Source organism: Primulina huaijiensis, unplaced genomic scaffold, assembly GCF_012295235.1.
Source record: "Primulina huaijiensis isolate GDHJ02 unplaced genomic scaffold, ASM1229523v2 scaffold25443, whole genome shotgun sequence".
NCBI lineage: Eukaryota > Viridiplantae > Streptophyta > Magnoliopsida > Lamiales > Gesneriaceae > Primulina > Primulina huaijiensis.
The window spans coordinates 338,324-364,840 of NW_027356198.1; the positions used below are offsets into that span (position 1 = coordinate 338,324).

The window sequence follows — 26,517 nt, forward strand, 5'->3', positions numbered from 1 at the left end:
AGAAAATCAAGACTAATTCTTATAACATTATGTGAAAACAAGCTGCGACTTATATGTGTGTCCTGCTCATGAATCTGAGAGAAAACTTATTTAGGGTATTCATGTGAGGTCTATTTAACACCCACGTATCCAAATGTGTAGAATGGTATTTGAAAAATACTATAAACATCATACGAACGCAAGGACTGTAAGTTAAGTGTGTTGGAAATATCAAATTCCAAGAAATCGGAGAGCATCCACACATTACAAAGTTCTCTCGAACACAACGTACAATGAAGTCGCATATACAGTACGTAGTGGAATTCTTGCATTAATTTGTGAGATATTAACCAATTGTTATGATAGAGATCACAATCTTGTTTTTCTTCTGCAGAAGATAATCATTCACATAAAGAAAATCATTGCATTATAGAAAGAGGAATGACAATCCATAGAGGAAAAACAGAACAGCCAAAAGTTGAAATAATCTCCATTTAAAAAACATATTCCAAAAAAAAAAAAATCAAAACTGATTGAGCGACTACGGCCCTTCTAAATTTGTCACATATACAATATATAATGTAAGTTCGTATTCCTCCACGGCATAACACCCAAAAAAATTCGTATTTCCAGTTAGAAAACTGCCACTGTATTAGTAGCATTAGCATTTTATTGTTGCCACCAAGTGATACTCCGGGTTATCTTCTGTTGTATGCCTTCATGTAATTTGTTCGAAACCACCTGCAGCAGATTCAACATCAAATGTGTTATTTGCTGATACAAGTCTTCCCCCAATCAATATCAACCGCAAAATTTCAGTAGAAAACCACAAACAGTCCAAGGACGTCTTAATTATCTCATGGGTTGTGCCATTGTCAGCTGGCTTGAGTTTTGGTGATTTCTCAAGCACATTTATTAATGGAATCTTCGTATCGTGTTTTTTGCAACAGTGAAACGAACTTGGGAGGAGATTGGATAATACCTGCTCCGAAATGAAAAATGGCAGACTCGCCAGGATCAATCGTGTCTTTAAGTATAAAATGTCACAGGACAATTTTTTTTTGTAAGGTCGAGCAGCTTTATACAACTTCGTAAGATTTACAAACTCATTCATATTGAGTTAAGCTTCTTAAGGCATAACTGCAGTTAACATAGCTACAAATCCACACGTATCAAGTTATGTATTCAGACACTGAATGGTAGAAAGGGCATAAGCACCAGAAATATAGATAGAAAAACTTCAGATTTCAGAAACATACCATCAAATTAACTTTACTTGGGAAGCAGAGGTTGTTTTTCATCAGGTCCTACACGGTGGCTAGCCTGGATAAAGCAAAAAAGAAACGATGAATCATGCAGTTAAAAAAGCATACACAAATGCATATATAAGGGTGATGGCAACTGTACCTCTTCATTTGCGCCAGCAGCCATATTTATAAAGGATGACTCCCTAGACCTGACAGGAACCAGAAAAAACAAAGATCCGTTGACCGTTATGTAAATAATCTGTTGATGACGCAAAAAATTGTTTCAGAACAAACTGTAAGAAAGATAAGAGCTGTTATAATATCATGATATGCTGTAAATTCAAAATCACAACACAAAATAATGAGAAAGGACAAAAGCATCAGTCTAATATTCAAGTTGCTGGATCAAACCAACCAGGTTTTTGCTTCAAGGAATTGACAACAGCATAACAAAGCGTATGACATCCACACAATCAATAAGGAAACAAGCTCGATTGCAAAAGTTAATTAATTGATTAAAATTGGAACCAGAGAGAGGCTCTAAAGTTATTTATAATTCGGAGAAATTATGAAATAATATGTATCCGTTGTGGTAAATTATGACACTTGAAATCAGATGATCTTTGAATCCTGTTGCAAGTATTGTTACGTCTAAATTAATAAGAAAAAAGCAATGAAGAATAAATAGTACATGTCCAATTTCTCGTGCATCCCATTTTGTTGATCCTCCTTGGCCTTTGCAAGAGGCGAAAAGAACTGACAAACATAAGAAACCAAGGCGTAAGCACCAACATACTTCTACACATAAAAAGATGCTTCTCTGAGTATCGATACCTGGTGCATGGAGATGAAAACCACTGAAATACCCAACATAAAGTTTATTGTCAAAGTATGGCCAAACATAACAGCAGATGCTATGCCCGTAAATATTGTAGCTACAGTTGACGAATACTTCTTCAAAATTGTATCTGTTAACATTTTTCAACAGGAATTCACTTATCATACGAGACTGTGACAACAGGAAGTAAAATTGGAAAATCGTGCCTAGTACAAGTCCACTATAAAGAAACAAAATAGCCGATTCTCATCAATAAATTCTTATTCTCACCAGCGTATTTGAAGAAAAAGGAGGATAAAATTCCTTGTGCGGCATTGTTACATATTAAAAGCATGGTAGCTTTTGAATGTCCCTCGAATATATCAAAGCTGTCGGGACCTGAAATATGACAATATTTATTAAGCAAACCTTGTAATCAACTTAATTACAGTGGCAAGCAGTAAGCTTGTGATTATGCCATGATATGACAAAAAAACTCAGAATTTGATAAATGGTTGAAGAAAAAAAAAGCAAGGGTACCTTTAAAAACTGCAGATCCAAGAATAGCAAGGAAGTTGAATATAGCTCCATATCCATACAAAAACAAATTCTGTGAATCAAATAAATCATAAGCATCGAAAAAAATAACTCAGCAAGTGTGTCTCTACAACAAAGATAAATAAAAAATCCTCAACCAGAGAGATGTCAGTGGCTAATTAATTAGTCAACTTTAAGTGATATAACACAAAGCTTGCCAAATTGGTGAGGTCAAATCACCTGAAGATAAATGCTGGTATCATATTGGCTCTTCAGGGCATATTCATTGAACACTGAGGCCATAGAAGGAACTGTCACCTGCGAACTTTCTAAATTCAGCTTCTATTGTACAAAATTAATCCAACAATAGCCCAAAAGAATAAGCATACAAGACAAATTAAACTGCATGGATACACATCTAGCATTTCATAAATGCAGTCATACGTAGATGCCATTAAGCACTTACAAAAATCAGAGTATATACATATGCAACAGTTGTAACTGGAACACTCAAGGCAGTGGCACCCTCAGGTAAGGTTCGAAGTTGATTTATGGTGATCCCAATGAGCAACAGAGCAAGAGCCTCCCACTGTTACATAACAATATACAAGCACCAAGTAATTCACAAGTAATTATACATCAAACCACAAAATCGTAAAGAAAACAACTTATCATGTGGTTATGAAGGAATACAAACAGGCACACATAGAGATAAAAGAATGCTTTCACATATACACAATATGATCAAATTCAATATGTTAAATCAATATAAAATCAAGCCTCGACTACGGAACTAACCTGAATAACTGAAAATCGGCGTTTCATTACAATCTTCAGAAGCACAGCAATGACCAAAACCTATGAAACAACATAAAAAATGCTATTAAACACTATTAGCAAACATGAGAGATGAAACAAATTAACAGCGCCAACAGCTTCTTGCTGTGGCACCATCCTCCCATACATGAGAGAGGAACAAATTCGAGTCCGAGTCCCCGTCCCCCCAATGTATGTATCAAAATGACAAAATAACAGAAACAGAAAAAACTATATATCAAAATGAAGATAAAAGAAATGCACTGCTGTGCTAGCGTCCGTTAGAACAATTGCTATGCTGGTTATCTGATCACCAAAAAAGAGGCAAAAGGTCATGACACAATAGGTCCAGCAGCCTACTGACAGTAATTAAGACAATAGGGGAACAAAGCTTTGGAAAGAGAGTGAAGTTGTAATTATTTTATGAGGCTGCGATCAAACACGAAAAAAATGGAAAAAATGATTAGTAACATCTTATCCTGTGATATTTTCCCCTGTGAACTGTGGTAATAGCTCAAAAAAGATCAAAACGAATTTTCCTGCCAACAGTGACTAAGTACTCAACAGGATGAATCCATACATGAGCTCTTCCAATGCATAGAATGCAAAAAAGATAAAGGATTTAATAAACCAGAACATAAGATAAGAAACAAGATATAAATATGCACATAAGCTGGAACAGGTAATACCTTTAGATTGCTCAGCATTTTGACAGTTGCAGGGTTGAAATATAACTGGGAAAACCAAACAAAAAATCAGCAGTTTCACAAGATTAGACTCGTTAGGAAGCAGGAGGAATTCTCAGTCTAATAACACCAACAAAAATTATGTCAAAAGGAGCAGTTAAACTCCGGGAAGCTCTTAAACAGTCAATGCTCGGTCATGCTATCAGATATCAATTTTGAAAAATATAGCCCAGTCGCTGTATGACTGTGTGAACAAAAGGTTATTTTTCAAGTGTGATTTCATCCTGAAGGCCATGAAGGTCCCAAAGCGCACAGTTCCTCATTATATTTTGTATCCTTAGACTTTAAATCTATTGCCAATCACTGGCTCTAGTATCCACAAGGGTCGAGTACACATCTTTTCCCTCGAGATAGTCAAATGAAAGCAGAATTACCCAAATCAAGAAACTTGGAGGAACCAACCTTAGAATGGACCTAATAGAACACATGCATTTGAACGTTATGCAAATGCATTTGACAATATAATTATTCAATTCAGAAGGAAATCCTAATATTTAAGTTACTAGTCAGACGCATCCACTAGCTGACAAACCTTGTCAATGTGACCAGAATTCCACAAAACCCTCAGGAAGTCTCTGAACTAGCCTAATACAGTTCAAGAAAAACCAAATATTCAAATAATACCTGCATAATGAACTTCAGATAGTTATTTATAGCATAAAGAAGAGCTGGAACTGCAAGAAGCACATTGCTGCGAGCAGCCTGCAGAAAATGATAAAAATTATCCCATCCACAAAATGAAGAAATATGATAGTATTAAATACCTTACCTAGTGGCACTAAATTATCCTTCATTCAAATATGTAAAAGATATAATTATCATACAGCATTCAAACCAATTCCTTAAAACAAGTAAGTTCCAAAAGCAGGACCACAATGGAAAGGTGATTTCCATGATTGACACAGTATTACCTCATGGATGTTTCTAATTAAGCAGCCCTATGCAACTAACCTCTAAAACAAACATGAGCAGAAATTTGATAGACAGATTCGCCATACAGGACACAAACGAATGCATTCAAATACTCCAGGTCCAACAGCAGGAATAAAAGAGAATGACAATTTCTATATTCAACACAGGCTCACTGCATGGACGCTGATAATTAAGCAACCTATAACCAAATTTAAGGAAACAAACATGAGTAGATAAATTGATGCCTGGAACTTATTTCGATAGGATATCCAAAAGCTAGGGCAAAACAATAGCTTTGATCATCCAAAACTGAAGGATTCAGTCAAAACAATTTTGTATGATGACTACGGAAAAACTGATCAATTCTCAGAGATCACATATGTGATACAGTTTTTGAAGGAGTAACTACGAATGCTTTAGTCAAGTAGTCAGGGGATAGATAAATTGGGTACCACTAAGTCTCATTTTACAAGCCCGTTAATAGGACCGTTTTGCTTCTAACATTCAGTTTACTACACAGATTTACCATTACCCAGAGAGAACAGCTTAAACTTGACTACAACGTCACTCTTTGCTGATAAAATAAAAAGTGGATGTCAGAATTCGTCAGAAGAAAATACTTTATTGGCATATAAAGGCACCTGAATAAACGTGGAAATTGAAAGAAGTGGTTTCTCACCAACCTTCTGCCGCCTAGTCTGCAGGAAAAAATTCAAATTTAAGTATTTCTTTTTAAATGTAAGTTTTGCCTCACACAAAAACATTAAATCATACTTTGCACACAACTGTCCAGTCTACCTCTAGTTCTGCTTAATATAGTTTAAATATGTAATAACTAAGCAATAAAGAAAGTTTGTCATCCTAAAAAGAGAATGAGAACTCAAAAGAGTCAGGGAAAAAAATTTATTTAATTATCTCTATGAAATGATAATGATAAAAATTTACCACGCTAAAAATTCAATCTATGTTGCATGGATACGGGTACGAGTATCGTATCAAATACGATACGGATACGACGACACGTCAAATTTTGAAAATATAAGACACGATACGGCTAGGATACGACAATCATTAAAATATATATAAATATTATATATATTTATATTTATATAAATTTAGTATTGAAAAGTAAAAATTATAGAGATAGATGTAATATTTCATTAATCATAATATCTTAAGTACAAATTATTATTTTGGGATAAATGTAATATTTTGAGCAGAAATAGAATTAAAGAGACGGACAAATATATAGAGATAGATGTAAAAATTATAGATATAGATGTAATATTTTGAGCATAAATAGAATGAAAGAGAAGGACAAATGTATAGAGATAGATGTAAAAATTATAGAGATAGATGTAATATTATAGAGATAGATGTAATATTTTGAGAAGAAATAGAATGAAAGAAACGGATAAATGTATAGAGACAGATGTAAAAATTATAGAGATAGATGTAATATTTTGAGCAGAAATAAAATGAAAGAGACTGACAAATGTATTTAGAGATTTAAAAGACCAACACAATTTATTTTAAATTATTTTTCTTTTAGTCCTTAAAAATTTTAATTTTTTTAATTAACCCCTAAAACTTTTAAATATTTGCAATTTTGCCCAAAACGTATCCGAAAAACGTATCCACGCCGTATCCATGGCGTGTCCTCGCCGTGTCCAAAACGTATCCGGCTGGTCAACCCTAAACAAAGTCAACGACTAAGAGTATTAGGTATCCGACATGCATATCCGCGTGTCGTATCCGTATTGGATACTACAAAAAAAAAATTTTAAAGTATCCGTGCTACAAAGAATTCAATACGTTTTTCTCAAACTTAAAACCTCTTGCCCCTTTCTACAGTGATCTTAATTGCAAAACCCAGAGCTTTAGTTTATTGACCCCAATTGTCAAGTGTGGTCGTATCTTTCAGAAATTTCAAGCACCGTGACTTATTGGCTTAAGGGTTTCAGTGTTCGTCGTCTGGAAGAGGGTGAGAATCCGTGGGAGATACGTCTGGAAAAGAAAACTTTTTGATTTCCCATATAAGTGATTTTTGTTAAATGCAATGTACGAGGTCAGTGTAAACAAGTGAATGTAACAAAACAGCACCAAATATAGGTAGCAATCAAGTTGGGTACGTGGATCTGGGGGTATTGAGAGAGACCCCAATTCATCATTGATGCAATTTTTCTCACCTCTATACATTCCAACCAAATTGAAGCCCAACATAGGTTTACTCGGCTCATAACCTCATTCGTGCAATTGCATTACAACATTGAATTCTTCTCACTCCTTTACTGTGCATGTATTATAATGTTCCACTGCACGAATCATTGCCGTGGTGGAAAAATTTCTTCTTAATAAGTCATAATGGGATCAAACAAAAAATATAGTACAAGAAAAAGTTTTACCGCTGACCTCTGACATCTAATGTGCATGATTTTAAATCCTTCCACATTCAATAATACAAAAAGAAACTTTATTTTTGTTTTGGTGAATCTTGCTCAAAAAAAAATCAGGGAACATATGAAAGGGGATTCAAGTTTTCATCAACAGAAAATGAAGGAAATAACGTACCTGTAATACAAGCATTAGAATTGCAAAGACAACTTTTGTAATCTCCGTCAAAAAATTGACACTAATAGGGCTAAACAAGAACTTTCCATCCACTTTTGACATATAAACCAAAATGGGCTGGAAGAAATGAAGAACGATCACAATAAAAACAATAAGAACATGGTATGTTTCTTCATAAAATGTTGATAAAGGAAAGCATTGAGATAGAAATTTATGCACAACAAGCTGAACATATAGAGAAACTTTAAAAGCCCATACCTGTAAACCAACGAGAACACAATCCCCACCAACCAATAGGAAATTAAGGGCCCGTTGCTTGGACGAAACCTTGATCCTGTGTTTATCATAGGCTCGTGAAACAGACTTGGTGGACGGAGACACCAGCTTGGAATGACAGACACTGCACTCTATCATCCCGTTTTTCATCAGCCAAAACCCCTGGCAGTATCAGGTTGCACAAAATTTACCTATAAAAAAAACACATCAAAATATCATTCTCTTCATGCACCTTTTTATCTTAGTATAATCTAACAGATCAGTAGCGTAACGAACTTAAGTGGAATGGGTAAATTTCGATTTTTTCCCCCCTAAGATGTGAGGTGGCAAGCATCTGTATAAGCACGGAATGTACAAAAACTGTGAGGGTTCAAACCACGACTCAGAGGTATGCAAATACGGGCAGAGCATAGGTATCCGATTTTGCAATCAAACTCCTGATTCATTACTTATCATGACAAAGCATTCCGATATACTTAAAGACATAGAAGAATTAACACTGCATACATCGGACATGTGGCAATACATTAGACGACATTGAAACAAAACAAAATCTACCAGGAAATTCAAAGTTGCAGTTTTTCTAGCTTGAAACAATAGTGGATCGTTAAGTGAAATCAAATTTTGACGGAAGAATAATTGGAAATCACAAAAACAAAAGCAAAAGTGCAACGGCCGTAACTCATACCAATTCATCTGTCGAAAATTGGGGGGTCGGTCATTGAAGGGTCATGATATTATTAGTCATACAAGATTCTCATATCCACCACGTAAACTAGTTGGGAGCAACAACAGTACCTGCGACACAAAATTTGAATCGTCGGGCTGAACAATGATTTCCGACGTGGCGGCGGCCTAATGACAACCAGATCTAGCACAGCTCCGGCGGAGAAGATCCAAGAGGTCCAGGTGCAGAGAATTGAGCAGGCGACGAAAACGTTTTCGTATTTTAAGAGAATCAGCCACTGCAGATGGAATGGGCTGGATCTTAGATTTACGACATGAATTTTATTTTTTTATATTCATTATTTTTTCTATCAAATTTTAATAAAATAATAATAACAATAATTAAGATTAAATAACTATCTATTGTAACTGAAAGTCTAAAAGACAAAAAAACACGTAAATTAATTTTAAAACCTGTAAAAGTAATTGATATTAAAATTATGCTCAAGTAAAAATAATTCAAATAAATTTACATGTCGTTTTTTTCATAAACGGATATTTATAAAAATGTAACTCAAATATTTTTTGATATGCAATAATTGTCCTACTAAAGATGATGGATAAGTATCTATGAAACGGTGTCACAGATCTATATTCATTAGACGAATTGAAATGATTCATATTTACAAATAAAAGTAAATTTTTTCGTGGAACAAATTTATATCATAAAATTGATTTGTAAGAGTCTCGTGAGAGTTCTTGTGAGAAACAATTGATGCATCTCACTTTTATTGTTTTTTATTATTATTATTAATAGCTATAATGTTTGGTAAAACAATAATTGTTTGATCATTCACTAATTATCTAATTCAAGTTATATATGAAGCATATTAAAATAATTGAGTTAAATATTCTTAAAATCGAATACACATGGAATAGGTTACCAAGATGAGTCGTGAGTTATACTTGTACTAATAATTTTTACACTGTAAAAAATTCAATACAAAAATTCAACTTATCAGAATCACATGATATTTTAAATACAAAATCTCATAATATTATAGCAAAATCTAATGCTATAATTGATGTAAAATCTTTAGCATTATCTTACCAAGATAGCTACATATTGGTACCATAAATAAAAACATAAGATTATCGAGTAGTTAAGATGATAGGACATGACGAACACCTACCAAAAAATCAGATGTTTAATGCCTATAAATCTCCGTCTTCTTAATTTAAGCATATCACACAAAACTTGTCACTATATTTGGTTTACTCGAGGTAAACTTCAAAGATCAATAATCTCTAAATTATATTGATCAGATAAATAAATTACGTAATATTATAATTATAAATATATAAAAAGTTCATTATTTAGCGTAAGGTTGGTGTGGGTAAACTTGACCAGACCAAAGTCCTTTGCTTTGCTTGATTCCAAATCCAGCTAGCAACTCCACATCCTCACCGTCCATCTAAAAACGCATCTCCACCGTCCATTCCAGCATTTCGTTATTGTACTTCCATTTCACGACAGCGACACCTCCTCTGCTCTCTTCACAAGCGGTGCCTTCGAAAACCACTCTAAGCTTCATATCGTCTTCAGGGGAGAAAATTTTGATTAAGGATGATGGGTAACGGAGGGTTTGCGGCAATGTTGGTTGCGTTGATGGTGGTTTGTTGTGTCTACACGGTGCGTGCGGAGGATGAGATTATCGTGAAGAAGGTCGGCGGGAAGAGGGTGTGCAAGCAGGGATGGGAATGCGATACATTCTCGGAATACTGTTGCAATCAGACCATTTCCAAATTGTTTCAGACATACCAGTTCGAGAATCTCTTCTCCAAGAGGAATTCTCCCGTCGCTCACGCCGTTGGGTTCTGGGATTACAGATCTTTCATCCTGGCTTCCTCCGTTTATCAGCCGTTAGGCTTTGGGACAACCGGTGGGAAGCTTATGCAGATGAAGGAACTCGCTGCTTTTCTTGGCCATGTCGGTGCTAGGACTACCTGTGAGCTCTCTCGTTTCTTTCTACTATACCGACTTAGTATATTGGGTTATTCGGCTGGATCGATTTACTTTTTTCCCTATATTTAGTGAATTGAATTAGTTTTTTCATCTTGCATTTTACTCACTTTTTCATCTGTGGTCGTGCTTGCTGTGGATTGGGCGTGATTCAAAAAATCTTATTTTTTGTGTGTATTCTGAGTGAAAATTTCACCTTGGTTCCGACGTGCGTTTCGAAAGCAACGGTTATCCAGATCTTGCCAAGGAAAATAATCTGAAACTTACTGAAAGCTTGATTTTCGTTGACCGGAAAAATCATTTCAAGTTACTGAATTCTATTGAGTAAGACGGGTAAAACTAAAATGAGATCGAGAAATGAATGCTATCCTGTTTGGCGATGATAGTTATGCTTCAGCAGTTTTTAATTTATTTATCTTTGGATTTTTCTTCCATTATACCCAAATTGTACTAGTGTTTCCTCTAATGCAACCGGGACCCAAAATAAAGAATGATACTTTGCAGTGGACTGGTGGGATGGATCAGAAGCAGTGAGTTTTATATATAATTTTTCTAACAAAGTAAGTTTCACCCGAAAAATACATTTATTTACCCTGCCATCCATCAGCTGTCAACTAATTCCTGTTTTTCACTCCATTCAGATTCAATTTATCTCAAATGACTTCTCGAGCGAACTAGTTTAGGTTTTCTTTCTTATAGTTCTAACGTTTTGCTAACATTTTATGCTGTGCTAGAGCTTCTTTTTTATTAATATTTTTTAATAACAATGATGAAAAATGTTTAATTAGTTTCTTTGTTTCAGGCTATGCTTGGGTCCAAAGCATCTATGGTAAACACCTAGGAATAGACTGTAGTTAAATCGAAGGAAATTTTGTGACGTTACATGTGACTAAAATTTTGTTAACTACATTCCTTTTTTATTCATCACAGTAACGATTTTTTTATAAGGTTGATTTTCCTTGAAATGAAAATACAGTGCAGAGAGTTTCATGATTTTTTTCTTTTCTTTTTCGGTTTTCACAGGTGTATCTTGGATCCAAACATTGCAGTAATGAAACCTATTCACTTTGGTTTTAGACTCTAATACCGATTGTAATAATTGGTTTAGTTTTTGTTTGTGTAAATAATAATTTTTAGAATTTGTTGACTAGTATTTTTGTGTGACTTAAAATAAAAAACCTTCCTCTATGTAGCGGCCATACTTACACATGGCTAGGCACATTAATTAACTGAACCTGAAAACTAATAGCATAGCAGATATATATTTCAGGGCGTCAGAGTTCATTGGTGAGGATACTGGACGAATACGACTATGGATGTCTGAATTGAGGGCTGTCCTAGTTTCTTATAATCCACTGAAAAATTATCAAAAATAAAGCACGTTGGATGGAAATTATGTTGTAGAAAAGGATATAAGATTGTTTACTCATGTAATTGTAAATATCTTTTAGATAAATTGCTTTTGATTGCAGTTTGACGGTTCTTTGTGTGGTGATGAGTGTAAAAATTATGATGCAGGTGGTTATGGAGTGGCCACAGGTGGACCACTGGCCTGGGGCCTATGCTACAACAAGGAAATGAGTCCTAGTCAAGATTATTGTGATGATTTCTTTAAATATGAGTATCCGTGTGCTCCTGGAGCACAATACTATGGTCGTGGTGCTATTCCCGTCTACTGGTATGGGATCTTTTCATTCGCTCCATATGTTAAATTCTGTTTAAAAATTGTCTAAATGATAGTAAATAAGAACATCTTTTCTTGTTTGCAGGAACTATAATTATGGAAAGCTAGGTAAAGATATGAAGATAGATTTGTTGAACCATCCCGAATACCTGGAACAAAATGCCACAATAGCCTTCATGGCTGCAATGTCGATGTGGATGACCCCGAAGAGAAAGGGGCAACCTTCAGCACATGACGTCTTTGTTGGAAACTGGAAACCAACAAAAAATGACACCATGGAGAAACGAGTTCCTGGGTTTGGCGCAACTATGAATATTTTGTACGGTGATCTTGTTTGTGGGCAAGGTGAGATTGATCCGATGAACGTCTGTATATCTCATTACCAAGAGTACCTTGACTTGATGGGAGTTGGGCGAGAGAAGGCAGGACCCCATGAAGTGCTTTCTTGTGGCGAACAGATCGTGTTCAACCCATCCTATAAGTCATCTTCTTGAATGAAGTTTATATAGTTCATCTGTATGTAAGTTGTGAGAAGTTGAGCAAGATGTGCCTTACATTTGCAAATGTAAGTTTGTTCTTTGTTGTATGTGTTTTTGAACTAAAGATTTGTTTATTGAGAATGTACTTTCAAGACATTGGAAAATGATTGTAAAAAAAAAAAAAATTTAGATTATATAGCCCGAATACTGTTGTATTTGGTTAAAGTTGAATAAGGAATTGTTACTGAAACCTCAATCACACTAATAAACATATTTTTTATTTTCCGACAAAAAATATTTTATTTTCTTCGACTTGAGTGTTTCTATACAAATTTAAAAAGATTATTAAATTAAAAAAACAAATATACACGCATAATTACAAATAAGTGTTTTAACATGATATATAAATTTATTGAAAATTATTTATAATTAGTATATAGACCGATTGAAAAAAAAAAAAGAAAGTAATATTAAACATATATGTTTTGACTTTATATTTGAATACGAAATATTGACTTATTAAATTTAAATGCTGAAAATACAGCAAAGTAATTGAATTTGGATTTCACTGATCATGATATCCAGTGCATGGGTGGCGGGTAGTTCAGGTGTCGGTGGAGTTACTTCCATGGTTGTTTCACTCCAAATCTAACGACCTACCCGTCATCTTCTTCATTTACCAGAGTCCATCTCCACCGTTCAATCCCAATGTCTCCATTTCATGACAGCAATATCACATCTAACGCCACGCCTAAAGATAATTAGCACGTATCACAATTAATTCAGCAGCTGCACATTCTTTTTCCTCCTCTTTCTTCGAAAAAACCTCGATAAAAACCCAGCTCCCGTCAGAAAAAATACCAAGATTGTTGGGCTATTTCACTTGTTTGAGACGATGGGTAACAGGAGAATTATGGTGGCATTGTTGATTCCGGCAATGGTGGTTTCCTGTGCTTGCATGGTGAGCGGGGACGATGAGATCAAGGAGAAGAAAATTGGTGGGAAGAGGATGTGCGATCAGGGATGGGAATGCAAGGGATTCTCTGCGTATTGTTGCAATCAAACCATTTCCAAGTTCTTTCAGACTTACCAGTTTGAGAATCTCTTCTCCAAGAGGAATTCTCCCGTGGCGCACGCCGTTGGCTTTTGGGACTATAGATCTTTCCTCTTGGCTTCCGCCGTTTATCAGCCGCTGGGCTTTGGAACCACTGGTGGGAAGCTCATGCAGATGAAGGAACTTGCCGCTTTTCTCGGTCATGTCGGCGCTAAAACTTCATGTAAGTGTTTTTTAATATTTGAAATACATCTGTCAAATGCAACATAAGAAATTTTCTCAAGCACCGTGACACTATACGAGAGGGCGGAAGCCTTGTTTCGAACCGTTCAACTCGCAAACCATATCGTTGTATTATTGGGAATATTTGGCCGTTTATGTTTTTGCATCGGGGTATTACCTACTATCAATATTACAAAAGGTGTCGCCTAGGTGGTCACTCACCACCCTGTTATTTTTCAATCAAATCATATCGTACAATGAGGAAAAAAGATGTCATTGATTCAAAGTTTAAATCCGATACGGAGGAATTCTTGGAGACATATAGAGATAAACAAAAAAATTATAAATTTATGTAAGAAAGAAAAACCATTTAGGCGGCCCCCTAAGCAGCTAGGCGGTAGGTGGTAGCTCGTCTACCACTTCCTATAACAGTGTCTATGATGAAGCGAAAATACTCTTTAGTCCTTGCATCACGTCCCGATCTATGAATGGTGATGCAGGTGGTTATGGAGTAGCCACTGGTGGACCATTATCATGGGGGCTATGCTACAACAAGGAAATGAGTCCTAGTCAAGATTATTGTGATGACTTCTTCAAATATGAGTATCCGTGTTCTCCTGGAGCGCAATACTATGGTCGTGGTGCAATTCCAGTCTACTGGTATCGGATATTTTCATTTTCTTTACTTTTTCTCGTTCTCATTGAAAGCTCCATGTTAGGATATATACTTAGTTTTTTCACCTGCCATTGGACTTTAAATCATTCCAAGATTATCTGATGTTATGGTTTCTTGTTGCTACTACTATGAGGGTTGTAAGGCTTATCTTTTACTTTTAAAACCAGATTCCGATGTGTTAAAGAAATGTATGTGTGCTGAATGTTTGATGGAAATTTTGCAGTTTATATGTAGAAAGCAAGATGCTGCGGTTTTCCACCTTATTTAGTTAAAACCATCTCCTCCAAGTATTAATTACATATTACATAAGGATCATGTAAATGATAGAATTGAGCTGAGTACATTATTGAAAACTGCATCTTTTCTTGTTTCAGGAACCATAATTATGGAAAAATAGGTAACAATATCAAGGTAGATTTGTTGAACCATCCTGAGTACCTCGAACAAAATGCCACAATAGCCTTCATGTCTGCAATGTCGATGTGGATGACCCCGAAGAAAAAGGGGCAACCTTCAGCCCACGATGTTTTTGTCGGAAACTGGAAACCCACAAAAAACGACACCATGGAGAAACGAGTTCCTGGGTTTGGCACCACGATGAATATTTTGTATGGTGATCTTATTTGCGGGCAAGGTGAGATTGATCCCATGAATGTTTTGATATCTCATTACCTATATTATCTCGACTTGATGGGAGTTGGGCGTGAGGAGGCAGGACCCCATGAAGTGCTTTCTTGTGGCGAGCAGATTGCTTTTAATCCATCCTATAAGTCTTCCTCTTGAATGGAGTCTCTATAATTCAACTATATATATTGTAAGAAGAGGAGCAACATTTGATTCAATTGTGTGTGCTTATCGTTTAGAGACAAGGATTTATGTTGCTCTGATTGCCTGTTTTACCTGTTCTGAAAATACAAGTTTGGTTTTAGATGGATGTGTGTAATATTTGTTTGTTGGAATTTGTATGTATCAGTCTTTTGAGATATCCCTCACACAATGAATGCATCCAAAAAAAAAAAAAGAACAACATAATTCAAAAGGAGATCTCTGAACAAATAAATAGACATACATGATGCATATGCAAGTAAAGGAGAAAAATAACAAAGCTAACTATGGTAAGAGAGAAATGTTTGAAAGTAAAAATAAGTAGAAGACTGCATTTCAAAATCCTGAGAATCGTTAATCATCGATAAATTTAAAAAAAAATAATCAAATTCTCGTCGTGTCCTAGAGAAAGAATTCATAGTACAACCAAAATTCAAGGGTAACAACAAATCGATATGAATTTGTACTAAAATTTAGATAAATTACGAATAATAATGGATTTCAATAGAATTAAGTAAATGTCACGAGATCTGGGAAGAGAAATTTGGGCATTACCTCAACATTACTCTCTTGAATCCATGGGTACGATGAATTAAAAATTCAAGATAATCCCCACTAGAATGGTCTATCTTCTATGCATGTGCCTTAGTGGTAAATTTATCATCTTTGTGATAAATTCGACACATTAAAATATTCAAAAATATTATTTTTCACTAGAAAAATATAATTTTTTTGTTAATTAAATTTTGAAAAATAAAACTGATTTGAGTGAAAACTACTCATTATATCCAAATTATTATTTGTCACTATAAAAATTTATTTTTTGTTAGCTATATCATAAAAAAAGCTTGTATTATATATGATGGTTTGGATGAAAATCACTGCAGGTATGAATCTTGTCGATTAGTCTCACTGATATAGATATGTAATACGGTGGTACAATTGATAACCTGAAAAAAAATGGCAAAAGGGAATGAAAATGTATGCATCTCATCCACAAATCAAACACCACTGCCCAATAATCAAAAGGCAAAATATTTCAAAAACAGAGGGATGCAGCTTCAACCAAAAAGACTAGACAAGTCTTTGTTGCGGGTATGTCATAGAGTGTAGGAAAAATCAATTAAAAAGCCAACCCCTTAACCATCAATTTCTCCGACTGTCCAAAATACCTGCCTGAAATAGTTGCAAGAATATTTAGCATGACAACTTCATCATCTGCGTTTGCTTTCGCAGCACGTAAACTTGCACATTTTCGAAGTAGAGACCGAAGAGATGAGCTTGTGTCAGCATCGAGAGGACTGTCAACGGCGACACAAAGAGCAAAGAGCCATAAACAATCATTGCGCGTTAGTGTGCTTATGTTCTCAGTTAAACTTATTCGCTTTTTTAACATTGATGTTCGAGCGGCTGATTCCATTTCCAAAATTGAAGATAAGGAACCTGTTGCATTGGGTTCTTCCAAAGCATGTGGGGAGGAAGAAGCTTCAGATGTGCTGGGATCATATCCAGATAATAAGCTGTTGAAATATTCCGTTATAACTGACTGAAATTCCATAGAATTTTCTGCATTAGATCCCTGAAGGTCGAGCTGTGAAAAACCCTGAAGTAAGGAAATAAACAAATTCAGGTCAATGACATGTACAGGTTTCACAGCAAATTTGGTGCGGAACTGTGGAAGACCACACAATATTCCAGGGAAGGTTCTTTTATGTTTTGTTTCAGGAGCTCAAGTATAAACAATGGAGATGGCATTACAGAAATTTCTGCATGCGTTTATATTTTTTTGGGAGGTCAAAAGAGAAATGTGTGAGCTAACTAACTTCTTTACGAGCCAAACATTATGTCTGATTCTACAAAATTGCAGTTTGCTCTTCACAGTTGCCAACTTGGCACAGAAACTATGATGGTAAGTGATTCATATGTCGTTTAACTAAGGTCAAGTGGAACGACAAATCAGTTTATTAAGCTCTCTGTTTTTCTTTCATATTATCTGTAAATATGAATCTTCTACTGTCCTTTTCCAAAAACTCATCCCCAAATAAGTAGCCTAAAGAAATTATTGGGTAATAATGAAACAAGTAAAATGAATGCTAAATAGATAACTTTTAATTATTTTAATAATCAAATAGGCGCTCTTGTCTAACCGATTACTGCAGGTTTGTAAGGCATAAAACTTCAAATTCAAATATCAGTTGTTTAGCTTGAATTTAATCAAGCATTATTTCTTTCCAGTTGCCAAGAAACTCTAACCGAGGTGCAAACTTAAAAATGAAATGTAATCTTGAGTTTCAGCAGTACTATAACTGATATCTTGCATGAGTTCAAGAGATGAAAAAATCAATGCACCGGAATCTTTTCACATTTGATTCTCATAGAACAAATGTAAAAATGTACAAACCTAAGCAAAGACAAGATAAAGAGACAAATGAAACATACCAATCTAAGCTCTGAAAAATAAGCAAGAAAGCAGTCTTCCCACTGTTTGATTGGCAATAAGTTCTCTTGGCAATCCATAATTTCAGGAATTTGCGGCATATATACAGTCTGTTCTATTCCAATACTTTTTTCAATCTTGGCAATCGTCACCTCCGGAAAATGTGAAGCTTCCCACCTAAATAGAACAAGCACCTCATGAGTTAGATCCCAGCATCACTGGTAGTTGTCAGTTCATTAAAACGGATCATGACTTTCTTTGGCTATAATCATTAATTATTTATGTAATTAAGAACCATTTTCAAGTCTGTTAGGCTAGCTAGGTCTAATAAGAGTAACCAACATTTCCGATAGTTTTTTAATTTGGGTAAATAACTGTTAAGGTCCTTGCATTGTGGGGTTTTCATCACTTTCTTCCCTATATTACTGATTGATTCACTTGGGTTTTAGTTCAATACAAATTTTGCCAATGACTAAAATTTCTTCATCTCCAAACAATTTTGCTCGATAAATCATGTGACATGCATGTTACTTTTGGCAACATCATCACGAAAAAGGAAAGCATAAATCATGATAGAGAGGGTTTATGTCAGAAAAAGACATCTATGCACCTCTGCGACAAGACCACTCCAGGCAACTATGAACTTCCACAGCAGACACCTAAAATCCTTCAAAATATAAGATCAAATAAAAATTATGAGAGTTCAAAATCACACCTAACACGCCTAAGGTATTCCAGTCCATCTTGTGGAGGGCCAGAATCAAAATCAGGTTCTCCCAATACCAAAAATGCGGGCTTCTGAAGGCTACTGTAATCTTCATCACTACCGTAAACAGGGCTGTACTCTTCTTCTGCGCCTGAGCAGCTTATTTCGTCATAGACAGGAAGACAATATGTAGGGTCTAAGTGATCAAGATGTTCACCTGAAACAAATAAAGATTTCAAAAAACTTCGTCGAATTTCCACAACATTAAGAAGAAATGAAGAAAGAAAGATAAAAAAAACAGTAATCTTCTAAGGTGTTCATTCTCACCACCAAATGCCAATTCATCCGCGCAACAGCTACTCAACACTCAAACCAATCCAATGTACCGTCACTTATTTTGACCACTCGAGTTACAAAACACTTTAAGGAAGTCACACCATAAAATGAAAAGCACATGAAAAAACCCTATATAGAGACAAGAAAATATTCGATCATCAAATGGCGAATCCAAAATCTAAAGCATCTGCAGCATACCCGTAGACGCAGAGGGAGGAGGAGGAGAAGCCTTTAGAAACTGTGGGCGAGGATCAAAATCAAAGCAAAAGGTGGGCTCGAAATTATCATCAGAATTAACCAGATCATCGTACTCCAGAGCCTCCGATGGACAGAGGCCACAATAAACCTCAAGCCATTTCTTCTTTTGGCCGTCCAAATCCTCAAACCTCAGTGCTTCCATCTCCTTTCGGGAATAGACAAGACCCTTGTTCTCTTTCTTTTCAAAGGCAATAACACGGTTCACTGTGTCCTTGTTCTTCCTATGCTTCGCTCGTCGCCGTCTAGGTTTTTTTTCCCTTTTCTTCTCTGTTTCCTGAAAATCCTCCTCACTAAATTTCCCGCTAACAGTCAAGCCAGTAGCATCTTTAATCAAATATGTGGGTTCTTGAATTTCTGACACAGTATTCAGCTTGCTGTAGATTTGGTCTCCTGGGCTATCGGAAAACTGTTGCTTCTCGTTCAAATTCAAGAGCATTCCCTCGTCTTCCGCCATCAGCGTCAGAGACGAGGAGAGAGCCGTTGGTGATTTAGTTTTCGTTTTTGTGATTGATTGATTGATTTCTAGGTTTAAGCACTTTATCTTTTTATTAGGAAATTACTAGGTTTAAGCTTTGAGTTGCCGATTACGGAAATCTCATCAATTCGATTTTTTTTAGAGAAGGAACTGTTTCTTCATTTCTTGACCAATTTATTATCTCATCTCCTTCCATGTTATTAGTTCTAAAATCGAAAATCACAAACCACGTGTACATCCATATTTGTATATCAATTTGTACAATACAAAAAATTCAATGCAAAAATCCAATTTGTCAAAATCTCGCGACATAAAGATTGTAAATATCGCTGTAATGATATATTGGTTATACTTTTAGCATTATTCATCCATATGTAATACGAGTGCCAAAATACCTTATGTTTCGAAGCGTGGATTTTATGAGATTTTTCATGTTTGGTTTCTTGAAATTTGAAAAAAAAAAAAAAAAGAATTCTATGAGATTTGCTGGCATTTTATTGTGTTGGCTCAAATCTCTTCAGATTTGATAAGATTTGGTAGGATTTGGATTTCAAGCAAAAACTTGTGTGAGACGGTCTTACGGGTCGTATTTTATGAGAAGGATATCTTATTTGGATCATCCATGAAAAAATATTACTCTTTATGCTAAGAGTATTACTTTTTATTATGAATATCGGTATGGTTGGCCTGTCTTACAGATAAAGATTCGTGAGACCTTCTCACCGTCTCTTAAAACTCATTCAATTATTAATTTTCTCAATTTTATCTTTTCTATTTCTCTTCACATCATTTTTCTTCCGTTGACCTTCTTTCATCAGCAACAACAACATTCATCTTCCATGGTCAGTTCATTGGATTCTTTGTCGCAATCGTCAATCAGGTTTATTTTACATTCTAGCTTTGCTCTTATTCTTTTTTAGATATTCATATTTAAAACTTTCAACAAACTTTAATTCGTCATTCATTATCCACAAATGTTATATCTAAGGGTGGCAAGAAAAAATATCAAAATCTGAAGATCCGAATAAGAGACTTGATACTTTGAATGCTATATTCTGGCAAATTACTAAAGTGATGGATATCACTGAATAGAGCAAACGTCGCTGCCAAGAGATAGATATTGAATTGAAAAAACTGAATTGAGTTGATAAAAATTTCGTTTTTGCAGTAAATGATTTCCTGTGTCAAATCCAACTGCATCTGATTTTTTCTTGGGACTTCAACATGATGACCAACTTTATTATCTATCATGGAAAATAGACAATTCATCTTTGGATTTAATAATGACTTGATTTGGTAGAATAATAATTTGTTTTATATTTATAAAATTATGATGTAGTTAAATATTAAATTTTTGAAATAATTTATTTCGTTGAATTTAAATTTGAATATTTAGATTTTATGTTTGATTAATTTATATTAATAATTTATTTTGTTTTCACTAACAAAAGTTTATTGTTTATATAAAAATGTATGTAATCTGTATAATACAAATATATAGCTGAAATTGTACATGAAAATATATGATAATATTAATTTTAAGTTTTTGATTTTTTGATAATGTGAATAATATGATTTAAAAATAATTTATGTAAAAGATCAAAATTACTTTAGTAAAATTTTAAATTTTCAAATTCAAATCTTTTTTTTTTTCAAACAAAAAATTGATTTATGAATTTCAAACCAAACACCAAATAAAATTCTAAATCCATGATTTCAAAATCCTATCCCAAATCCAATTCTTTCCCTAAATCCAAATCCCATTTTCTAAGTCACACTTTTTTTGGGTCGATTTCACCCATATAAAAATATACATTTCTATGAGATGTCGGAAAAGATACCAAAATGAGAATCAGAAGTAAAAGTAGAAGAGAATAAAAAATACCATGTAAATAATGATAAAAACAGATTGTCTGTATTTAAAATCTGAAAGCAAAAGCATAATCTTTCTCGGGAGAACATCCATATTCCGTCGAGGATTTATAAGACATCACTGCCATAATGCAATACAGGCAGACCACCGCACTAAACAAGCCCAACCAAGTCATTTAGAACAATACAAAATGTCTCAAATCCAAGAAAAAACCAATTAGTGATTTTCAGCAAGAACTTTCATACGAACAGCTCTGTGCAAAACTCACAAGAATTCAAACACAACAAGCAACGGTACTAAATCTCCGGAGCAGGGGCAGACGACTTCAACAGTGGCTGCATAGCCTTCACAACGATGCTCATATTTGGTCGAAACTCAGCTTCATACTGCACACATAATGCTGCAACAGCGGCAAGCTGGATGGCCAAAAAAAATCATGCAATTTAAATTTTTACATTTCTTTCTTATAAATACAAAATTCATTCATAAACATAAATCCTTTTATTTGTTTAACCGACAAAATATACCACCTTTGCAACTCCTTTTGGAGGATATTCGCCCTTGAGCTTTGGATCAACACATTGCTTCACTTTGTCTTCGCTCAATCTTGGAGTGGCCTAAAAGTATAAAGAAAATACATTTTAAATGTGTACGATTACATCAGAAACTTAAGATAGGAGATCAGAATAAACTTAAAAGAATCACCCAAGTAACAAGACTCTGCTGTCCACGAGGCATTGTGTGGTCAACAGGTTTCCTTCCAGTCAGGAGCTCTAGCAGAACAACACCAAAGCTATACACGTCGCTCTTTTGAGTCAACTGCCCTGTCATTGCATATCTGCAAAAGGTTCAAGAAAAAACCATGAACATACTGCCTCAAATGAATTAATATCCTCGGTGATCTATGAATGATAGAGGGAGTTTGATTCGAGTGGATTGATGTCTTCGAGAACAGAACTTGCAAATGTTCAGGAGTTTTTACAAGAAAAGCAACAAGTTCTTACATTAGCATTATCATCAATTCTAGCCTCTAGCTGAACATATCTACAGAATATTTCTGTTGACAGCTTAGTATACATCAATACACCTGATGGTTCTGATACCATCCACTATAAGCAGCTGATACTTGTTTTTTTAAGATACAGCAGTTGTGCTGTACTCTTCACACATGTTAACAGAAGAATGTGAAACTAAAAGTTTTGCATAACACTCTAGAAATTACACTATTGCTTATCAGGCCCCAAATGTGTCCTATGATGAGCTTCTATGATATTTCTGAGAGATGCAAGAAAAACAGATAGTTATGCACAAATTTTGGCCATTTTGAAGTAAAAAAGGGCACTATATTAATGGGGACTTCATAAAATGCAAAAAAAAAAATTTGTCCCTCTCTCCCAATTCTCGCACATACGATACAAACAGAACTTTAGAATAAAGAAAAAAATACGCACCATTTTCCAATGTGAACTGAGGACCACATGGATTAACTAAAACCATATTTATAACCCACAAGCTATCTAAAGAAAATCTTCAGGCTCAATGCAGCTATCACAAGGTAATTTAGTCTCAGAGGAACATACACCTCATGAAACCCATATCAAAGAAAATCATTTCAAGTGGCATGAGCCAATGCAAAAAATTATAACAAATATGGACAGAAACATTGTTTCCTAAAATGCAATATAAACATTTCACCCAATCACTCTTGGACTTCATAAAGGGGCATTTCAGTGTATACACTGAAAAGGAATATCAAGCACCACATAACAACCATCAAAATGATGCATGAGCTATTATCTACTCAACTATTTTCTGTTCCCAACAACCAAGTTCTTATCAAGTTGATTCAAAATGAGATCAAGTCAACTCTTTCAATCTCAACATCCTACAGACTGTGATACTTCAATCAAAAAAACGACGGAAACCCATGCTTATACGGTTATACTTAGCAAATTAAATTTAGCTGTAAATATCAAATCGGATTTCAAGACATGGTTTAAGGTGAAATTTAAGGACTGTACGTTAATACATGCATATACATCAGAATCACCTAATGATATAAAAATAAGTGAAGAAAGATTACTCTGGTGCATGATAGCCAAAGGTTCCAAGAACTCTAGTAGAATGAAGGCGAGCAGCCATGTCAGGAGCCTGATTTGAAAGGTTAAAATCTGCAATCTTGGCTTTGTAGTCTTCGAACAGAAGCACATTGCTGGATCTGATATCTCTATGAATTATTGAAGGATGTGCTCTCTCATGCAAATATTCCAGTCCCCTCGCAGCATCAACAGCAATTCTTACTCGTTGCATCCAGTCAAGTACAGGACCAGGTTGTGCCCCTTGTACTCCTTTCCTCCCTGTATGCAAGCATGATAAAAAAAAGGTTCTTGGTTCTCATACAACGTCCAAAACCAAATCAAGAGCAATCTTATCTACATACCATGCAAGATGTCATGAAGAGATCCCATAGTAGCGAATTCATAAGCCAAGACACGGAGATTGCCGTCAACACAGTAACCATGCAATTCAACAAGATTTTCGTTCTTCAATCTTGACACCATGGAAACCTAGGGAGATAGTAGTTCCGTGCTGATTGGTCAACACACATCATGCAGAGAAAGAGAGAAACAGAATCTTCAGGGGTGGGGCATGAAATTCACAAAAGTTCGGCATACCTGAGTCAAGAACTCATTATTTGAATCGGGCTCAGATGACACATCAAGCTTCTTGACAGCAACCTCCTTGCCATTGTTTAACTGTGCAAAGTACACTCTTCCATAAGATCCTTCGCCAATTAAGGCTTTTGACCCAAAATTGTCAGTTTTCTCCTTTAGTTCCTCTATAGACAATTCAGGAACCTCAATTGGAGGTACAGACTTCTGAACTTCAGGTTTCACAGGAGCTGATGCCTTCGAGCCTCTTTGATATCCTGATGTTTGCACAACATAGATGGAGTTGTCAATGCCAAACACCACCAAGAGATGAGTGTTATAGAGAACTAGAGAAGATAATTAAACATTAGTGAAGAAGTGCATGATCAATTTTACACGTGCAATACTGACTTTTCATCCCTTTGAGTGCAGCTATCAACATTTTCATCAACAGCGATAACAAGCAGTTTCTCAAATTTGGCATCATCAGAAAAATAACTAAAAGTAATTTTCATTCCATTCAGGGTAGGAAATAAGGATGAAAAGATAAGAACTTGCCATCAGCGTGAGTCCTTGGGCTCTTAAGGTGCTCGTTTTCACGTGAGTCGTACGATTCCTCTACATGACACGTGCAACAAAGCCACTTACGCATCCTTGTTCTTCTTCTCAAATAAAGATCGTCTTCAGCACTCCTGTTCTCCAAGTGTACAAAGTAACCAGGAGGAGGTGCATGAGCCTAAAATGTTAGCCAAACAAAGCTAATATTACTAGGTGAATGTACCAACATCATATTGTAAAATCCATACTACAGCAGGCAAAGACGTGCCAGGAACCTCATTGCACTTATAAAATTCTTATCAAGGTTCATCGCCAAACAGTGAATCAACATTATAAATTTAGGCAGCAGCATAGGATTTTTTAAATATAAAAGTACTTTTAAGGTTTGATTACTGCAAAAAAGTAGAGGAATACTTTAAACTTCATGTAGAGTCAAAATATTCAATGAAAACTTGCTGAAAGACCTATATCCGAGGGAAGGATTCCTTGTAACGTTTAAAGGCATTTATCACACCATTACCGAGTTTTCTCTGTTAGCACGTTATAATTAATTTTCCTTTTACACATCTACTCCCAACACAGATATATACAGGACCAATGACCAGTAGATGGAAAAATCAAATTCATGCTAAATTTATCTGAATATAATATATACAAGGTCACCAAAAAACACGTTGAAGTACCGCCCTTAGATTTGAAATATATTAATCGGTCCAGGGTAAACGTAAGGCAAACGACAAATCAGATTTCCAGGTCTAAGATGATCACAATCCAAAAACTGAAACCAGAAGCATCGCCCCAAATAATTCCTCAAAGAAATGAAAAAACCCACAATCTCAGAAAACCCATTCGATGATTTCAATCAACAATCTTACCACCAAACCACACCCTCGAACATATTTATCATCCATCACCAAAACGGGTAGGTCAAATATACCAAAATAAAGACAATTCAAAGAACCCAAAAACAATCACCGCAGACGAACATACAAAAACAGAGATCTAGAAAAATAAACAACCACAATTCACAAAGATAAGAGAGAGAAAGAACAGCGGAAAAAGAAATGAAAATTTGAAAATCAAATTACAATAACAAGAAAGCCGTAAAAGAAAATCGCACCCACCGAAATTTATGGGCCTCTTTGTTTTTTCCCTCCCTCTCCACTGGTTGTAATCTGAGCGTGTACGCAACCCTGTGTGTATAGAATTGAATATATGAAAATGGGGAGCAGGATTTTTCAAGATTAATTAACGGAGATCGGAGAAAAAGGAGGGGGGGTGGAGATACAGGTAAGCGTACAGGCAGGCAAAGGAATGGAAATAGATTGATTCAATGGGGAAATAGATTTTTTTAGATTTTCTTTACAAAACAATGGAAGGTGGAGGAGAGAGAGGGTGGATTTTTATTTATATGCGCGTTATTAATTATGGCTTACGCCTTATTTTGAAATGGTCAACAAAAATGTAAATGACACATTGACCTCTGTGTGCTTGAATTTACCCTGGCCGACATTTTATTCCCCAAGAATAAATATCTCATTTATTATTTATTTTTTCACAAAAAAAATAGACTTTATCAATACAAAAAAATATTTTAAAATATTATCTACTCCTAAAAATTACTAAAACAGCCACCATTTATTTGTATTTATATAAAATTAACTTGGACCCATATCTGTAGTACAAAATATTT

General features: G+C 35.1%; 6 protein-coding genes across 10 annotated transcripts in view; 3 read left to right on the plus strand and 3 right to left on the minus strand.

Annotated features, from left to right (window-relative positions):
• Positions 1-552: 552 nt before the first annotated feature.
• On the minus strand, positions 553-8,889 carry LOC140967547 (CMP-sialic acid transporter 3-like). 3 transcript variants are annotated; one of them, XM_073428140.1, is made up of 16 exons: positions 8,700-8,889; positions 7,884-8,092; positions 7,626-7,742; positions 5,696-5,752; positions 4,767-4,844; positions 4,086-4,130; positions 3,379-3,438; positions 3,047-3,169; positions 2,821-2,898; positions 2,584-2,653; positions 2,335-2,442; positions 2,061-2,194; positions 1,918-1,982; positions 1,387-1,435; positions 1,239-1,302; positions 553-720 (listed from the first exon to the last, which is right to left on the minus strand). In XM_073428140.1, exons 2-15 carry the CDS (start codon positions 8,049-8,051, stop codon positions 1,252-1,254), a joined length of 1,203 nt encoding a protein of 400 aa, XP_073284241.1. In that variant the 5' UTR covers positions 8,052-8,092; positions 8,700-8,889; the 3' UTR covers positions 553-720; positions 1,239-1,251. The 3 variants fall into 3 exon arrangements, with proteins under 3 accessions (XP_073284241.1, XP_073284243.1, XP_073284242.1); XM_073428142.1 differs by lacking the exons at positions 7,884-8,092; positions 8,700-8,889 and adding an exon at positions 7,244-7,369 and having other exon boundaries at positions 7,626-7,740; XM_073428141.1 differs by lacking the exons at positions 553-720; positions 1,239-1,302; positions 1,387-1,435 and adding an exon at positions 1,458-1,485.
• A 1,203-nt stretch (positions 8,890-10,092) lies between these two features.
• Positions 10,093-13,009, plus strand: LOC140967563 (chitinase-like protein 1). Its single transcript, XM_073428168.1, has 3 exons — positions 10,093-10,576; positions 12,109-12,268; positions 12,360-13,009. Exons 1-3 carry the CDS (start codon positions 10,195-10,197, stop codon positions 12,766-12,768), a joined length of 951 nt encoding a protein of 316 aa, XP_073284269.1. The 5' UTR covers positions 10,093-10,194; the 3' UTR covers positions 12,769-13,009.
• Positions 13,010-13,430: 421 nt separating this feature from the next.
• On the plus strand, positions 13,431-15,657 carry LOC140967582 (chitinase-like protein 1). Its single transcript, XM_073428192.1, has 3 exons — positions 13,431-14,030; positions 14,530-14,689; positions 15,080-15,657. Exons 1-3 carry the CDS (start codon positions 13,649-13,651, stop codon positions 15,486-15,488), a joined length of 951 nt encoding a protein of 316 aa, XP_073284293.1. The 5' UTR covers positions 13,431-13,648; the 3' UTR covers positions 15,489-15,657.
• An 839-nt stretch (positions 15,658-16,496) lies between these two features.
• LOC140967551 (uncharacterized) lies at positions 16,497-19,837 on the minus strand. 2 transcript variants are annotated; one of them, XM_073428147.1, is made up of 4 exons: positions 19,208-19,837; positions 18,683-18,890; positions 17,970-18,144; positions 16,497-17,076 (listed from the first exon to the last, which is right to left on the minus strand). In XM_073428147.1, the coding sequence occupies exons 1-4, from the start codon at positions 19,719-19,721 to the stop codon at positions 16,654-16,656; spliced, it is 1,320 nt and encodes a 439-aa protein (XP_073284248.1). In that variant the 5' UTR covers positions 19,722-19,837; the 3' UTR covers positions 16,497-16,653. The 2 variants fall into 2 exon arrangements, with proteins under 2 accessions (XP_073284248.1, XP_073284247.1); XM_073428146.1 differs by having other exon boundaries at positions 16,497-17,133; positions 19,208-19,832.
• Positions 19,838-20,529: 692 nt separating this feature from the next.
• LOC140967554 (uncharacterized) overlaps positions 20,530-26,517 on the plus strand; it is a 60,759-nt gene continuing 54,771 nt past the window's right edge. Inside the window, exon 1 of the mRNA XM_073428154.1 lies at positions 20,530-20,541. The gene's annotated coding sequence lies outside the window, so the exon portion shown is untranslated. The remainder of the gene's footprint in view (positions 20,542-26,517) is intronic.
• On the minus strand, positions 21,636-26,216 carry LOC140967553 (PTI1-like tyrosine-protein kinase 3). Of its 2 annotated transcripts, XM_073428148.1 has the most exons (8): positions 25,949-26,216; positions 24,825-25,002; positions 24,291-24,544; positions 24,056-24,182; positions 23,699-23,972; positions 22,321-22,453; positions 22,146-22,232; positions 21,636-22,031 (listed from the first exon to the last, which is right to left on the minus strand). In XM_073428148.1, exons 2-8 carry the CDS (start codon positions 24,916-24,918, stop codon positions 21,912-21,914), a joined length of 1,089 nt encoding a protein of 362 aa, XP_073284249.1. In that variant the 5' UTR covers positions 24,919-25,002; positions 25,949-26,216; the 3' UTR covers positions 21,636-21,911. The 2 variants fall into 2 exon arrangements, with proteins under 2 accessions (XP_073284249.1, XP_073284250.1); XM_073428149.1 differs by lacking the exon at positions 25,949-26,216 and having other exon boundaries at positions 24,825-25,021.